Source organism: Equus asinus, chromosome 2, assembly GCF_041296235.1.
Source record: "Equus asinus isolate D_3611 breed Donkey chromosome 2, EquAss-T2T_v2, whole genome shotgun sequence".
In the NCBI taxonomy this organism is placed as follows: Eukaryota; Metazoa; Chordata; class Mammalia; order Perissodactyla; family Equidae; genus Equus; species Equus asinus.
In genome coordinates this window covers 458,043-474,276 of record NC_091791.1, presented here as the reverse complement: position 1 = coordinate 474,276, position 16,234 = coordinate 458,043, and the positions used below count along the sequence as shown (strand labels likewise).

Below are 16,234 nucleotides of genomic sequence, written 5' to 3'. Positions count from 1 at the left end.
ATCTCAGGCTGCAGTCTGCATCCTGTTCCAGGTGGGGGACCCTGGCTCCAGGGTGACTGTGTGCATGCTTGGAGGAAGGGCCTCTGGCCAGGTGGTCTGGGCTCCTCTCCTGCCCCACATGGCAGGCTGTCGCCCATGGTGCCGACACTCGCTCCGCCCCAGCACTCCAGCCCAGCAGCTTCTCATCCTTCCCAGCTCCTTTCAAATCACCCCTCCAAGGGGGCTTCCCTGTCCCTGCCCCAGAGTTCTTAAGGTGTGTCCACTGCTTTGTGTCCCTGGAGTGGTTCTGCTTGGGGCACCTGCTGGTCAGACGGCTGTGAGAGAAATTCAGAATTCAGCATGGTTTTATTTTAGTTTATGGTCCTAGGGCTACGAGAGTGCAGCTTCATCAGGTGCAAAGGGCTGTATTGTTGACATCCAAGGTGACATCTCTGTATCCAGAGACAAAGGCACTTGGGACCCAGGCTGCCCTCTGGGTGGGAGGGTGGCTCTGCCGGCAGGGGCTGGGGCCTCACTCGTGTCTGACTGGTCAGAAGGCTCAGGTGGCGTCACTCAGCTGGTCTTGCTGGTCTCGTGTCGGAGGGACTTGTCCCTCATCCCCAGGAACGTTGAGCACTGAGGATCAGGAGGTCCAAGACCAGTGAGACCACAGTAATGATAGTTTTGTGCTAAGAATCCAAACATTCTTGAATTCTAGGAGCTTGTTTCAAGAATTCCATTAGAGTAGCACTCTCATAACCTGATGTGCAGTGGCGTAGCTGCTTAAACGCCTGTTTAAAGTTAAAATTGGACGTCTATCCAGAGAATGGGGGCAGTGAGAATTTCAGACTCATTGTAACAGTAGGTTTAATTTAGCAGAACTGCAGGGTATTTGGAACTGCAGGGTATTTGGAAAGGGTTTGTTTGTTACATTGAAACCTGGAGAACTTGAAAAAAGAAGAGGATGTCATGTTTATAAGATAAATTTAAAATATTTGAAAATTTTAACCAGGTCTGTAAAAAGTGACCAAACAGTGACGGGGGGCTGCTAAGTTTTGTTATACTTAGGATATGCTTAAGGAAGAAGTAGGTTTTTTTAATCTAATGAATGTTAATGTATCTGAATTCCTTAAAAAATCCCGGTGAACTCCGGGCCCCTGAGAACTCCCTGGACTGCGCAGGTCCCTGGTCGGCTCGTAGCCCCGCCCCCGAGTTGTGCCCCCGCCCACTAGGCTCCCAGCCCCACCCTCCACGGCGCCAGGCTCCGCCCCCAACCAGGGGCACCGCCCCCTAGGCTCCGCCCACCGCCCCAGGCAGCGTCGTGCTCACGCTCAGGCCGCGACCTGGAACGCCCGAGAGTCGGAACGGCTGGGCCGGGTCGCGGGCTGGTCGGAGAGGTCCGTCACGGGAGCGTTCCCCCGCGCTGCGCTGCGCTCGGGAAGCGGCGCCATGAGGCTGATCCCGCGCGCGCTGTGCGGCGCCGCCCGGGCCGCCTGGCGGGAGAGCTTCCCCCTGGGCGGCCACGCCGTGGCGCGCTGGTTCCCCGGTCACATGGCCAAGGGTGAGTCCGCGGGGCGCGGGCCGCTGGTCTCGGTCTGGGGCCTGTCCCGTCCGGGCCGCCCGCCGCCGCCCCTTCCAGAAGCCGCCCGTCCCTGACTGTTCCTGCGGGGCTTCAGCCTCGGCCGGGGGCGCAGCTGCTGTCGCCCCCTCATCCGCGCGGTGTCCCCCTCGCCAGCCTTGGGGCCCTTCCTGCTCGCTCGCCCGCGCGGGCCCGGGAGGGCGCGGGGACGACGGGCCGGGGCGGGGTCGCCGCGGGAAGGGCCGCTCTGCGCTCTTGGCTGCAGCGTCGCCGCCACACCGCTGGGAGCCCAGTGGGTTGTCCGTCGCGTTCCCTCCCTTGTAGCCGAGACCGCGATCCAAGCGGGTGTTACAGACTCCCGCGCAGGCGTCCGGCGGTGGAGACGGGAGCTGGCTGTCCCCGTGGCCTGTGCCGCCTCGGGTGGGCCTCCCGCGTCTCTGCACTGACCCGCCGGGGGGTACCAGCTCTCGTGGCTCAGAGCCCCTCGCTCAGGTGCTTTTTCAGGTTGTGCGTGGTGCTGTGTCATTTTTGACGGTTCAACCTAAATCCTTTACTTCTCTAAGGTCATGGACCCCGTCCCTTAGTTGTCCCTCTTCTGTTTTCCAGGGCTGAAGAAGATGCAGAGCAGCCTAAAGCTGGTCGACTGTATCATCGAGGTCCATGATGCCCGGATATCCTTTGGTGGTTGTGGTGTGGGATTTATTGTAAGAAATATGTACTTGGGTTTTGCCCCTGTTCCTGCGACAGAGCTCCTGGAACCCTTGGAATTTCTCGAGATGGGAGTGAAAAAGGTGTCTTTTGTTATGTTAATGAGATGACTTTTTGGAAAGGCCCCAGGTCAGTAAGGGTAGGGGCTGCTTGCCACAGGAACGGACCCTGATATCCGGACCCTGATATCCGAGGGTTGGAACTTTCAGTTTTACCCCCTGACCTCTGGGAGGGGATGGGGCTGGAGTCTGAATTGATAGCCAGTGGCCATGATTTAATCAATCGTACCTGTGTAATGAAACCTCCGTTAAAACCCAAAAGGATGGGGTTCGAAGAGCTTCCAAAGGGGTGAACAGGTGGAGATTCTGCACATGGAGATTGGGCTGCACCTGGAGAGGGCATGGAGGCTTGGAGCCCTTTCCCACATGCCTTGCCCTATATGCTCTTCCATTTGGCTATTTCTGAGTTATATCCTTTTATAATAAACTGGTAGTCTAGTAAGTAAAATGTTTTTCTGAGTTTTGTGTGCTGCTCTAGCAAATTAATTGAATTTGAGGAGAGGGTCATGGGGACCCCCAATTTATAGCTAGTTGGTCTGAACGCACAGGTGATCACCTGGACCTGGGATTGGTGTCTGAAGTGGGATGGGAGGTAGTCTTGGGGGACTGAGCCCTTCACCTGTGGGATTCAACTCCATCTCCAGGTTGATAGTGTCAGAATTGAGTTGAATTATAGGTCACCCAGCCTACTGGGATTAGGTGCAGAGTTGTAGTGGTGCAGGGGAAGCCTTTCTTTCTGAATCAGGCAGAGCTCAAGGAGCAGGAATCATTCCTGGCTTGTCACCTTGTTTCCATCCACCTCCTCCATCTGGTCCCAGCTCTGTTCCAGTCAGCCTCCACAGTGGCCAGCAGCCTCACCTGTCGTTGTTGGCATTTAAAGCAGTGGTTCTCAACCCTCATTACACGTTAGAATTCCCTCGGGAGGCTTTTAAAAATGCTGGTGCCTGGGCGCCTTTCCGGACCAGTTAATTGAAATTTCTGTATGGGGTCCAGGCCTGGTGTGTTTTGAAGCTCTGCATTGATATGTAGGTAGCATCGTTCATCTGCCTGGCATGCCCAAGCCTTCAAACCCAGTCCAGCAGTAGGATTTTGTAGGTGGGATAGGAAACCTTGATTTAAGTGTTCCTGCCCACTGGACTTTCCTCCCGTGCTGGAAGTATGATGCGATGGCCGCGCTTGTTAGCAAGTGTGCTTTTCAGACCCTGTTTGTGTTGTATTGAGCTACGTTTAGATTCTCCGTATATGATGAAGGTGTTGGTTTGAAAGTTGTTATCATTTCTAGGATGGAGAATGAAAAGCCATTTTCATGATTTCAAAAGCTTGTTGGAACTTCTGCAATAAAGTATTGTTTCTTTTTTTCTTCTTTTTTTTTTTTGCTGAGGTAGATTAGCCCTGAGCTAACATCTGTGCCCATCTTCCTCTACTTTATATGTGGATTGCCGCCACAGCATGGCTTAAGAGTGGTATAGGTCTGTGCCTGGGATCTGAACTCATGAATCTGGGCTGCCAAAGCGGAGCACACACACTTAACCACGATGCCATTGGGCTGGCCCCTCAAGTTTCTTTACTGTAGGCTGAATATATCAATTCACACAACATCTCATGCTGGTTGAAAGTTTACTGGCAATCACACGTCTGATTATTCAAGCGTAATAAAACCTGTAGTTATTATTCAGTGTATGTGATGAGAAGACCTCTCTTCTCTTGGTCTCTAGACTTCTTATCTAGGACGTGGCAGGACAGCGGCCTGTGAGGGAGTCTGGGGGCTTTTGTGTTCTGAATCAGCACAGGATCCGTTAACCTCCGAGGGAAGGGTCTGATTTATGGACGGTGCCTTTGTTGTGTGCCTGGACACAGGGCACGCTGGAGGCCTCGGGAATTTCACAGCTGGGGTGGGACAGGAGACGAAGCACCAGGAAGGCTGAGTGCTCAGAGGATAAAGATAAAGGCCTCCACTCCTGCCTGTGCTAGTGCCACAGGAGGTGGGACCCTACATTGAGCCTCGGGGCTTCCTGGCGGAGGGAAGAAGGGCCTGACAGGGGAGTCAGGAGGCTGAACCCCCATGACGGTCTCCGTGCGGAGCCCTCGTCGCCTCTGTGGTCTCCAGTGGTGGCAGTGGTGGTTTGAGATATGTTGGTTAGGACTTCTTGAGGGATCAGGTCATTCATTTTGAACTCTGGTACCTTGGCAGCTAAACAAGGATTTAGTTATAAAACCTTCTGAGCTTTGTGGTTTTTTTTTGCCACCACCGTTCCTGTTTGAGAAGCCGTGTGAGAGCCGCAGCCCTGCCTGTCCACCTCTTGTCCACAGGAAGCAGCGCGTGGCCTGCAGGGGCACTGAGGCAGTGGGGAGAGGCGCAGGCCTTCCCCCGAGGGAGGGCAGCACTGGGGGGCGGTTTCACAGCATTGAGGCGGAGCTGGCAGCGGACACTTGCTTTGAGACTGGCTTCTTCCTCTGTGCGTCAGTTCCTTCTAGACCTTCTGGCTGAGGAGCTGCTCTGCGTGAGGAGAAAGGCAAACTAAATTACCTGCTGGGAAAGCTCTGAAGGAATTTTCCCCTTAATTCCACCACATCCCACTTTCAGGCCGCAACCCTCTGTTTCAGGAAACCCTCGGGCTTAAGCCTCACTTGCTTGTCCTCAACAAAATGGACTTGGCAGATCTGAAAGAACGGCAGGTGAGGCCCCTCTGCAGACGCCTTCAGCACCAGGGTCGCTGGTGTCTAGAGCCTCACTGGTGCAAACACATGGTGTCAGCACGCCCAGGCAGGCTTGCCTAGCAGACCACACTGTGTTTGCAGAGGGCCGCAGCATGGCTTCTCACACTGGCGCTTCCCTCTAACCTTGAACGTGTGACCCAAATGATCCATATGCATACTCCCAAGGGAAGATGGCTGGGATGTGCCGCCAGAGCCAAGGGCCCCATGTGGTAGCCTCTGGCCCCATGTGGCTGCCAGCACTTGAAATGTGGCTACTGCTGCTGCAAAACTGCCTTTTGCTTTCATTAGTTTAATCTTCAGTGGCCGCATGAGGCTGCTGGCTACACGCCTAGACAGCGCTGGCCTTGAGGTCTCCTGTGATGGCCTCATTTGTCCCCAGCTGTCCCTGCTGACCAGATCCACAGCCTCCCAGACCCCTGCCTGTCCTGCGGGCTGCCCTCTGCACACAAAGTGTGATCTGGAAGCTGGAAGACCGGGGGAGGCCCAGAGGAGCTAACGAGGTTCTCCAAAGCCAGGCAGGATTGGGGACACAAGTGACCAAGTACAGGCTGTCCCCTCGTGCTTGGAGGTGAAAGGACATGAGGATCCTGGAAGTGTTTCTCTCTGCTCTGCTTGCTCTGCTGTCACACCCTCGCAGAGAGGGCGTCAGAGTCTTGTGCTGCCGCCAGTTTTGCTCAGGTTGTCAGTGCTGAGGGCTTTTCCTTGTGTTGCCCCAGTGAGGGTGCATTTCAGGTTTCCCACTCAACTGTGGTATGTCTGAGTTACTTAAACCCCAACCACAAGCCTCCGCCACAGGTTCTAGGGAACAGACGGCACTAAGGCTGGGAGACTTTGTTCACTGGGATCGCAGCAGAACGCCCCTCCCCCGCCACCCGCGCCGCCTCATTTGAGTCCCTCCTGCTGTGGGAATGAGGCAGTTCTGTCCTCGGAGAACAAGATGTTCCTGGTTTTCACTGCATTCACAGTCATAGTATTTATTATCACAAACTTTCAATTGATTTTATTAGTTGAGACTTGAGTTATCAGCAGCTGCTCTGCCCTTCAATGCAGATTTTTGTGGCATGGTGGGCACATCGAAGTGGCCTGACACAGGGACTCAGTGGTGTCCCCTGGTTGGGAGGCAGTCAGAGCTTCTCTGAGGTGCTGCTGCGGCCCAGGTTTTCAAGACTGGAGGAGATGGGAGGCCCTCGTGATGGTCCCCCCGAGTCTGCGTCTGCACAGTGGGGACCCATCCCGTGTGAGTTTGCACACTTCAAAGTGTGGCTTCAAACATGCCTTTGTTGTGGTCTGTATCCTAATCTGCATCATCAAAGAAAATAACCAGAATAGGTAACTGAAACAACTGAATCGATGCATGACTGTTCTGTTTGTTGAAGCATCGATCATATTTAGCTGATCGAATAATACAATACTGGTTTTGAAAAGTGTGATTCACATGCTTTCACTTAATGTGAAGACCACTAAATTCATATTAACCTTAGTTTACTTTTGGGCTTTTAAATTATTACAATTACTTTGTAATTGGATTGGTTTCAACCTTAGTTTAAAGTGGAGTTGATTTTGTGAGAACTAGTCAGGATACACAGGAGTGATGAGATTACTAAATGAAGACCAAATCCGTGTAATTTCTGTGCTGGAAGTGGCTTCAGAATAGCCTAGTTCAGCCTCATTTTTCGTGACAGTCCTGGCATCCTGAGAGGGCATGCTGTGTCTCTGCTGAGCCCTCGCCCCTGGTGGCGCCGCACGAGGCCTAAGGACCAGCTTGACCACCCCTGCCCCAGGGCCCTTGCCTCCTGTCCTCGTGCAAGAGCCAGCTATCCTCTCGTGTGCCTGTGCTCAGTGCTCTGTGGCCTGTGCCTGCATCTGCCCCTCCTGCTGCCTGGCTCTTCCTGGTCCCCGGACGAGTGGCTCTGAGCCACGAGCACGCCTGGCAGAGCGGAGCCTTCAGCCTCAGATCTTTGGATTTTTGCAAATCACAACACACATGTTTTCATTTAGTATTTAAAATGAAAATGTCTTTCAGAAAATTATACGACACTTAGAAGGAGAAGGCCTGAAAAATGTTATTTTTACCAACTGTGTGAACGATGAGAATGTCAAGCAGGTGGGCCTCTCTATTTTGTACTATGATGCTTCTGTTTCAATATGTTCAAGGGGTACTATAACTTACTCCGTGCTTTCACAAGGAGCAGAGTTTTGGAGACGACCCACGGATTTTAGGGGGTTTCTGGGGATACTCGTTTCCTGGTGCCGAGAGCACAGTGGGCACGGGGTCAGGCTGTAAAACATTCTGGGCTTAGGAGCAGGAAGAGACTTGGGAGAGTCTGGTGTCTTATTTTTCCCAGTCGTGTGGGGGAATTTCACTGGCTGACGTGCATCTTTGTTGGAAGGTGTTTGCTGTCACGGCTGTCGCCCTCATTTGTGTTAGAGGGTCGAGATGGGGCGCAGATGAACCCCACCATAGGGCAGTGTCAATCCGTGATGTGGACAGAATCCCGATGCTGGAGACTGGCATGTGCCATCTCCAGAAACTGGGGAAGAAGCCAGGTTCCCCTATGAAAGTGCCTGTGTGTGGCTTGTTTGTTGCAGATCATCCCTATGGTCACGGAATTGATTGGGAGCAGCTACCGCTATCACCGAGGAGAGGTTGGTTGGTGGGCCCAGTGCTGGCCGAGGGACAGTCCCTCCTCCTGAGGAGCCCGAGGCTCACCCGCCAAGCAGCAACTGAGCCCCAGGACTACTGGGGCCTCAGCACAAACAGGGGCCTCTCACCTCTGTGCACCGTTGCAGGCACGGAGGAGGGGATGCTGCCTAGCCTGAGGAGCCACCTTGTCCTCCCATTCCCCCAGTAGAAAGGGCCGGCAGCCCTGGCGAGGTGGGCATGGCCTCTGCAGTGAGCCCTGACTCACTTCCTTCCCCTAAGCTGGCCTGGGCTTGTGGGTCCGTTGTGTGGGCCCGGTGGGGGTCTCGGGGGTCTCCTGACTCCCTGCTCTCCCGCCTCTGCAGAGCCTGGAGTACTGCATCATGGTCATCGGGGTCCCCAACGTGGGCAAGTCCTCACTCATCAACTCCCTGCGGAGACAGCACCTCAGGAAAGGTACTGCGGGCACGTGCAGAGGCGGACGCTTCGTCTTCCCTGGCCAGCAGCCCCTCTTAGTGTCGTTCTGAGATGGAACTTCACAGCCCACAGCCCCACAGCTCCTTGGGGTGCCTCTTTCCACCAGAAGGACCCAATTAATGGCCTGACGCTGAGTTGAATGGCAAGACACAGTCATCCTGTTAGACATTTTATGCTTTGTTCGTTCTCTCTCTTAAAATATTGAAAGGTTAAGATATTTAATACGTGGGCGGCTTTACTAAACTTTGGTGATGTCGTCTTTGCATTTGCTTAAGCCCCTTTTGTTCTTGTGCCCAAGCTTTGGGCGGTGGATGGGGTCTGACAGGTCAGGCAGGAGGCCGTCGTGACTCAGGAGAGGGCGTGCTTGTCTTGGCAAGCGGGGGCACCGAAAGGCTTTCCACGCCCGCGTGGGGTCGCGCTGGGAGCCCCACCACCTGCCTGCTTGGTTCATGCTGTTCTCCGACTTGGAGTCTCAGGCACCCACGCCACTTGCTCACTGTGCGTCCGTCCACTCTCTCCTCTTCAGTGTTTGAACGTTTAACACCAAGGCTGTCGGCTTCATTCTCCACGTCAGCATGAGTTCTCTAGTAACAAACCCGTTTCCAGGGCGCAGGCTGCGGGCTGTGAACCACGTGGAACCAGCACGTTGCAGGCGGTGTTTCTGGTGCTCGTTGGAGAGTTGTTACAGTCATCTATTTTTTAAGTTTATTTTTCTTTAATTGTGGCTTTAAAGAGAATCACTGATATTAAGTACATTCAGTGATGTGCAACCATCATCCATCTATTTCCAGACTTTTCCATCATCTCAAACTGAAACTCTGTAAACATAACTGCCGACTCCCCCTGCCCCTGCGAGCCTCCAATCTGCCTTCTGTGTCTGGGTCTGTCACGATGTAGAGTGGAGTCACAGCGTTTGTCCTTGTGTGTAGGCTTATTCCCCTGAGCATCGTGTTCTCCAGGTTCACCCGTGTTGTAGCCTGTGTCAGAATACCCTTCCTTTTTAAGGCTGAGTGACATTCCATTGTATGGATCGACCACATTTCTTGTCTGTTCTTCTGCCAATGGACACATGCGCCCCTTTCCTCGAGCTGATTCTGCAGGGGGGAGAGTCTGCTTGGGACGCACCCTGAGCAGGGTCCCAGAGCAGCCAGTGTTAGAGCACAGGCCAGCAGCTCCGTGGGGAGGTCAGCCCACAGACGGGCCTGTCACGGGCAGTGCTGGGGGGCAGATTCGCAGGGTGTGGGCTGGGCCTCGGGGCGCAGGGTCACGTCTGGGAGGGAGGAAGGCGACTATGCTGGAAGGAGCAGCTCTGGTCTGGCCTTCACGGCCCCCAGCAGGTCTTGGGCCCCTTTCCACACACTAGGAGGTACGTTCTGGTGCCTGGCGTGGAGAGTCCCTGCCGTGAGCTGGTTTGGGGCTGAACACTGAATGCAGGCTCACTGGGGCCTTCGTGGGTTTCCCTGTGTTTCATTGCTAATTCTGTGGCTTGTGTGCCGGCCTTGTGTGTTTAATTCACATCCGACAGCCCCCTTCTGTCCTGCAGGAAAAGCTACCAGGGTGGGCGGCGAGCCTGGGATCACCAGGGCTGTGATGTCCAGAATTCAGGTAGGAGTCCTCAGCTCCTGGGCCCAGAGCTGCACTCACGGACACTGCACTTCCTGATGGCTCGTGAGGTGCCCGCCTCTGTCCGTGCTGTCCCTTCCCTTGCTCTGCGTTCTCACTGAGCACTCACCACAGGCCAGGCACTGCACCAGCTCTGACACCAAACCTATGGGAGGGCACACTTATGCCTCTTTAACAGATGAGGAAACTGAGGCACAGAGGAGTTACATCACTCACCTGAAGTTGCACAGTGGTCAGGGCAGAGCTGAGCTGAGCCTGTTCTCTCAGCCACAGTCCAGCGTCTGCACACATTCCCTTTTCTCCCTGGGAGAAGATGGGGGCCGTGGGCGCCTGTTGCTTTTATTTATTCTCCCAATTAAATGGGGATCAAATGCTATGGGAAGCTAAGCTTGGTAAAAACAGTGACACCCCTTGAGGCAGGTTCCTGGGGCCTCCTTGGAGCCCCAGGAACCCAATATGAGGCTTGAGGGGCTACCCAGCAGAAGGCGCAGTGGGAGGGGCTGCTTTTGGCTTCCTGGGAGCCCAGCCCGACACCCTCTGTGTCCACAGGTGTGTGAGCGGCCGCTGATGTTCCTGCTGGACACCCCTGGGGTGCTGGCGCCCCGGATCGAAAGCGTGGAGACAGGCCTAAAGCTGGCCCTGTGTGGTGAGCGGGCTGCACCCTTAGGGCCCACACCGGGCAGGTGGAGACAGGCCTAGAGCTGGCCCTGTGTGGTGAGCAGGCTGCACTGGGTGGGCTGTGCCTGCCTTTGCCTGGCTGCTGCAGACACTCCCATGGCTGTTGGGAGAGGCTGTCTGAAGCAGCGTCGTACAGTCCTGTCTGACGGCTGACATGTGCCAGGCGTGCTCTGACCCCCCCAACCCTCACAGGTGTTCTTGGAGAGAGTGCCTCTCTTCTCCCAGTTTGCAGAGAGGGCAGAGAGGTCAGGTCAGACAGCCATGGCATGGCTGTCCCTTAGCAGCACCTCTGGCTAAGACCAGGAGGGGCACGCTTGAGGGCACATGCGGGCTGTCTGGGGGTGCTCACCCTGCCTGTCTGTCTGCAGGAACTGTGTTGGACCACCTGGTCGGGGAGGAGACCCTGGCTGACTACCTCCTCTACACCCTCAACCAGCATGAGCTCTTTGGGTGAGTGAGGATGTGGGGCGGGCGGCCCTTCCTCTCTCTCGTCCAGCCTGATGTCGTTAAGAGAAAGCGGCATCGTTGGTATTGAGACCAACAACAGTCTGCACCTCCTGGCTCCTTTACACAGGGAAGGATTCACCCTGAGCTAACATCTGTTGCCAATCTTCCTCTTCTTTTTTTTCTCCCCAAAGCCCCAGTGCATGGTTGTATATCCTAGTTGTAAGTCCTTCTAGTCAACTAACAGACGGGTGATGTGGTTCTGTGACCGGGAAATGAACCCGGGCTGCTGAAGCAGTGAAAGCCCAGAACTTTAACCACCAGGCCATCAGGGCTAGCTCTGTACCTTCTTTACAGTGTACAGTCAGAAACATTTCAACACATGGATACATCTGTGACACTGTTAGGCAGTCAAGAAAACCCCTACATTCCTGGTGCTGCTTTGTAACCCCTCTTTGTACCCTTCCTGCCCCTGCCCTGCACCCCGTAGCCACCTGCTCTGTTGTTCTTTGCAGCTTCTGTGCTGGAGTCGTGCAGTGTGTGCTCCATCATTTGGCTTTGTTCCCTCTGCTTGATTGTCTTCAGACTCTTCTGAGTTGTAAGGTGTGTCACCTTGTCATTCCTGTCACTGGCAAGCAGTATTTTGCATACAGATACATGTGGTTTGTTTGTTCTCACCACTGAGTGTGATGTGGGCTGGCGGTGTTGCATCGATGTCCTTTGTCACTTTGAGGACATCAGTCTGGCTAGAAGTTTATCAGTTTTATTGATTTTCCCCTAAGAACCAGCTTTCGGTCACTTCATCATGGCTTTTCATTGACTTTATCATCTTCCTGTTTCTTATTTCACTGTTTACTGTTCAGTCTTTATTATTTCCCTGTTTCTACTTTGCTCACTTTCTCTCTGTTTTTACTATCATTTATTGAGAGAAAGGTATTGAAATCTCCAACTCTAACTGTGGATTTGTCTATTCTTCCTTGCAGTTCTGTCAGTTTTTGCTTCATGTATTTTGAAGCTTTGTTGGGTGTAGAACATTGGGGAGATTGTATCCTCTTGATGATCTGGTGCCTTTGTCGTATGCAGTGACCTTCATCCTTAGAACACTCTGCTTGGATGTACACCTTGTGTGGTATTTGTATAGCCAGCCTTCTGCTGCTTGGTGTTAATATGGCATATTGTCTTTTATTCTTTTACTTTACTTTTTATTTCTATTCTTCTACTTTGTTTGTGTGGGTATATTTAAAATGTGCTTCTCATAGGCTGCATATAGTTGGGTCTTGTTTCTTATCCAATCTGACAGTTTCTGTCTTTCATTTTAGGTATTTAGATCATTTACATTTAGTGTGATTATTGATGTTAGCTTTACATTCGTCACCCCGCTGTTTGTCCTGTCTATGTTCTTTTTCCTCCCTCTCTGTCTCTCTCTGTCTCTCTGGCTGTCTCTCTCTCTTTGGCCTTTTTTAGATTAGTTGGATACTTTTTATGATTCCACTTTCTCCCCTTTGTTAGCTTGTCATCTCTGACTTTGGGAGGAGGTTGCCCTAGGGTTTATAGAGCTCTTTACAGGATATTATAACACATTGCGTGTAGCGTAAGCTGCTTACAGTAGTATATTTCCATTTTTCTCATCCTGACCCTTGGGCTGTTGTCCTGTCTTACTTTTATGTAGTTTATAAACCCCAGATGCGCTCTTCCTGTTTTCTTTGTGTAGATCCCAGTTTGCATCTGATGATGTCTTCCTTTGTCTGAGTACTTGCTTTAACATTCGTTGTCATGCTGGTGATGAAGTCTGGGATTTGCGTGTCTGGAGGTGTCTTGATCTCGCCTTCAACGAAGGAAGATACCTGCCGTGTGTGTATGCTCCTGGACTGGCAGTCTTGGTCAGCGCTGGATCATCCTCTTCTGCAGTGTCTCGTCTACTGTTCACCCTTCCAGAGTGTGTTTCATGGTGTCCCCTTTGGAGGTTCTGTTTGGGTCATTTTTTTTATATCTTCTGTATCTCTACTTAACTTTGTAACCACATGGAATATTTAATGTCTTTGTCTTGTGATCTAACATCTGGGGCAGTTTCCATTGATTGATTTTCCCTCATGACAAGTCTGTTTTCCTACTGTGCAGGCCTGATAATTTTTGCTTGGATGCTAGGCATTTGGAATTTTGCCTTTTTTGGTAATGGATAATTTTATATTCCTGTAAAAATCCCTGAGTGATGTTCTGGGACAGCTTTTTGGAAACGGATTGGCCCTTTCAGGCCTGTGGGTCTGGATCAGTTCCCACGGAGGCCCCCATCCCGTCCCCAGTGCCCTGTGGGTCATGAGGTTCCATCTGTTCCCGGCTCTGAGCAGTGCTTTCCACTCCCCTCTGTCCTCCTGGGGGGTTCTTTCGGTTCTGTCCTTGGGGAGTTTCCTCTGTCGTGATCCCTCCTCTGCTGAATATCTGAGGGCGGCTCACTGCAGATTTCCAGAATTCTCTTTTTGGACAGCCTGCCCCCTCTGGTTCTCCCACGTGACCTGTAGCCGCCTTGGTCTCCCAGCGCCACTTCTCCAGCCCCCAGTCATCCGGCTCTGCAGGCTCCCTCCTGGCGTCGTGGCCTGAAGCTCTCAGGGTACCGAGTGGGCCACTCCTAGGTCCCTTGTTCACGTTCTTCGTGCCTGACGTATGGTGCCTTGAAAACGTTTGTTTTGTGTATTTTTGGTTGTTTCAGATGGGGTTAAATCCAGTTCTTGTTATCTGTTTTGCATGGAAGTGGAATTTCAAAGGTCACTTTTTGGCTTCATTTTCGTGGGGGTCAGTTTGGATCTCCACGGTTCCGCGGTGTTTCTGCCGGGTGCAGTGGCCACGAGCTGGCAGGTACAGCTCTTGGGGCGTGTGCTAGCGAGTCCTCCTCAGGCCTGTCGCCTCCTGGGACAGCTTCTCACGATTGCCAGGACACAGGGACCTGTGGGGCTGCTGTTCTGGGAAGTCTGATTTAGGACCTGCATTCCTCAGGATTAAGATGTCCCCTGAGAGGGGGCTTGACGCTCACGCGGGGCCTGGGCCTGTGTCTGATGGGTGTGTAGCGTGAGGCCAGTCCGAGCCCCTGGCCTCCGTGTGGGGCCATGAGCAGACCCTGCCACTCTGTCTACCGGTCAGGAGGCTCCAAGTGGAGATGTAAGCGACTTGCTGTGTCCCCTGGCAGGCGCGTTGGTCCAGGTGGCCCCGGCTCCCGAGGTTCAGGGAGGGGCTTGTCTGTAGATGACGTTTGTCTTCTTCAGCCACTCGGCCTCAGACGTGCCTGTGCCGGTGCTGGCCTTTCCCATCAGGCCCAGACCTGTGAGGCCGGGGTCCCTGAGAGTCGCTGGGCAGTTCTCAGCAGCGGTGGGGGTGGAGTTAAACCCTGCCACCACGGGCTACAGAAAATGCTAGTCCGACAGAACTGCCCGTTCTCCAGCCAGCTGGACAGAGTGCGGTGATCCTGGCTGTCCTGACCTGCGTCCTCACAGCAAACTGAGCGTGTCTGCTGTGCTGACTGTGGGCCCCGCTGCTGCTCAGAGACGGGTGGATGATGCTTGTGGACAGCCAAGGGCTCTGGTGGGGTGCTGCCCTCAGGGCAGCTGGCCATGGCCACGCAGGACAGATGTCAGCGACTCTGCAGTGGGGCCCCCTGCCCCACGCCCACGCTGTGGTCACTCACGCCCACATGCAGAGCGGTCATTTGTGGAGCCGGGCCTGACCTCGCAGGGGCCTGGCCCTGGCCCACGCTGGCTGACCGGCGGTCTGTGTGCAGGTACGTGCAGCACTACGGCCTGGGCGAGGCCTGTGATGACATCGTGAGTGTGCTGAAGCGCGTGGCCGTGAAACTGGGGAAGACGCAGAAGGTGAAGGTGCTGACAGGCACAGGTGAGACGCGGGCCGGCTGGCGGGTTAGGACACCGTGGGGACATGCGGCAGCCCTGGGAGCAAAGGTCCTGGAGAGGAAGGGGCTCTGTGTGCAGCTGCAGGTGCCGCTCCAGTGCCCGAGCTCCACAGACACCTGCCCAAGGGTCCTTGGGGGGGGGGGAGGGGTGTGTGCAAACCCTGGGCCTGCCCTGTGTGGAGGCCCCTCCCTCACCAGATCCTCCCCTCACTAGGTGACGTGAATGTCATCCAGCCAAACTACCCCGCGGCAGCCCGTGACTTCCTCCGCACCTTCCGCAGTGGGCTGCTTGGCCCGGTGATGCTGGACCGGGACACTCTGCAGAGCCACCCCTCGGCAGGGGCCCAGGGCCACCGCCCTGCTCAGACGGACCCCTGAACTGGCCCAGCCAGCGAGGGCCTCACTCCTGCCCAGTCCTCGGCACCAGAGATGTGTGGTGTCCAGACCTTCGTGGCCAGAGGTCTGAACTCAGGACTCCCTTTCCAGAAGCTCTGTGCTGGTCACTGTACACCAGGTCTCCGCTCCAGGAAGGAGCCAGCTCTCCTGTTGCGCCATGGCTGGGCTAGCTCCTGGGTACGGGGGACTGTGCCTGGGTGTGAACGTCAGGGTGGCCGATGTCCCTGAGTGGTCCCACAGCCTGGCCAGGCAGGGAGGCTGTCTCATGCTCAGTGTCCCTTAAGGAGAACTGATGTCGTCTCAGAAGGAGTTGAAGCTATAATCTGTAATTTTTAAAATGTAAATTAAAAGACCTGTCTGTGCTGTTGGCCCATTCATTGCACCAGGAGCACCTGGGACTGTCTTAAGGCCCCTTCCCAAGGGAGAACAGGGTGTGGACTGGTTAGTAAGTAGGGCTGGTGTCCACTTCCCCATACAGTGTCGTGGGTCCTGCAAGAAGGAACAGTCTTGTTGTCTGCGGAGTGTTTATTTCACAACACTACTAAATGTGCACACAGAGAGGGACAAGAAGTTCCACATAGCCGTGGCAGCACCTGGGGGCCTCCTGCTCATGGCCCAGCTGCCTACAGGCCGGAGGGTCGCTGGTGTGGTCAGGTGAGACCTCCAGGGCTTCACACCGCCTCTGAGCACCTTTAATGGGACCGTCCCAGAGGCCCCTCCCAGCACTGTCGTAATCAGTGCACCTGACAGTCCAGGGATGTCACCCTCCAACCTGCATTCTGAAGAAGGGCAGAGGAAGGAAAGGTGGTATGTGGGGGCTGCACCTTGTCAGGAGCTCCGGCTCACCTGTGGCCAGTGGTCTCATTGGGCACCTCCCCTCCTGTGACCCCTCGAGGTCCTGTTATCCCGTGTGGTTGCCCCACGGCTGTGCACACGTACCAGCCCCTCCTGAGAGTACCCACCCCAAGTGCTGGAACCCTGACCAGCAGGGCGGGGAGTATTCGGAGATTCATGGTTGTGCCAAATGCCAGACCCGC

The 16,234-nt window shown here is 54.3% G+C and overlaps 1 protein-coding gene across 12 annotated transcripts; it reads left to right on the top strand.

Annotated features, from left to right (window-relative positions):
* The first annotated feature begins 1,262 nt into the window (after positions 1-1,262).
* On the top strand, positions 1,263-15,560 carry MTG1 (mitochondrial ribosome associated GTPase 1). 12 transcript variants are annotated; one of them, XM_070520325.1, is made up of 11 exons: positions 1,270-1,540; positions 2,165-2,231; positions 4,899-5,001; positions 7,067-7,147; positions 7,633-7,689; positions 8,050-8,140; positions 9,687-9,766; positions 10,334-10,430; positions 10,831-10,912; positions 14,673-14,785; positions 15,016-15,560. In XM_070520325.1, exons 1-11 carry the CDS (start codon positions 1,429-1,431, stop codon positions 15,177-15,179), a joined length of 1,047 nt encoding a protein of 348 aa, XP_070376426.1. In that variant the 5' UTR covers positions 1,270-1,428; the 3' UTR covers positions 15,180-15,560. The 12 variants fall into 12 exon arrangements, with proteins under 12 accessions (XP_070376415.1, XP_070376426.1, XP_014712374.2 ...); XM_014856888.3 differs by having other exon boundaries at positions 1,271-1,540; positions 2,165-2,229; positions 4,897-5,001; positions 9,705-9,766; XM_070520307.1 differs by having other exon boundaries at positions 1,531-2,050; positions 2,165-2,229; positions 4,897-5,001; positions 9,705-9,766.
* Positions 15,561-16,234: the final 674 nt, after the last annotated feature.

Coding starts and splice junctions, on each gene's coding strand:
- MTG1 (XM_070520325.1), top strand. CDS start 1,429: ATGAGGCTGATCCCGCGCGCGCTGTGCGGCGCCGCCCGGGCCGCCTGG. Junction 7,148..7,632: donor ACGATGAGAATGTCAAGCAG/GTGGGCCTCTCT, acceptor TGTTTGTTGCAG/ATCATCCCTATGGTCACGGA. Junction 10,431..10,830: donor CCTAAAGCTGGCCCTGTGTG/GTGAGCGGGCTG, acceptor GTCTGTCTGCAG/GAACTGTGTTGGACCACCTG.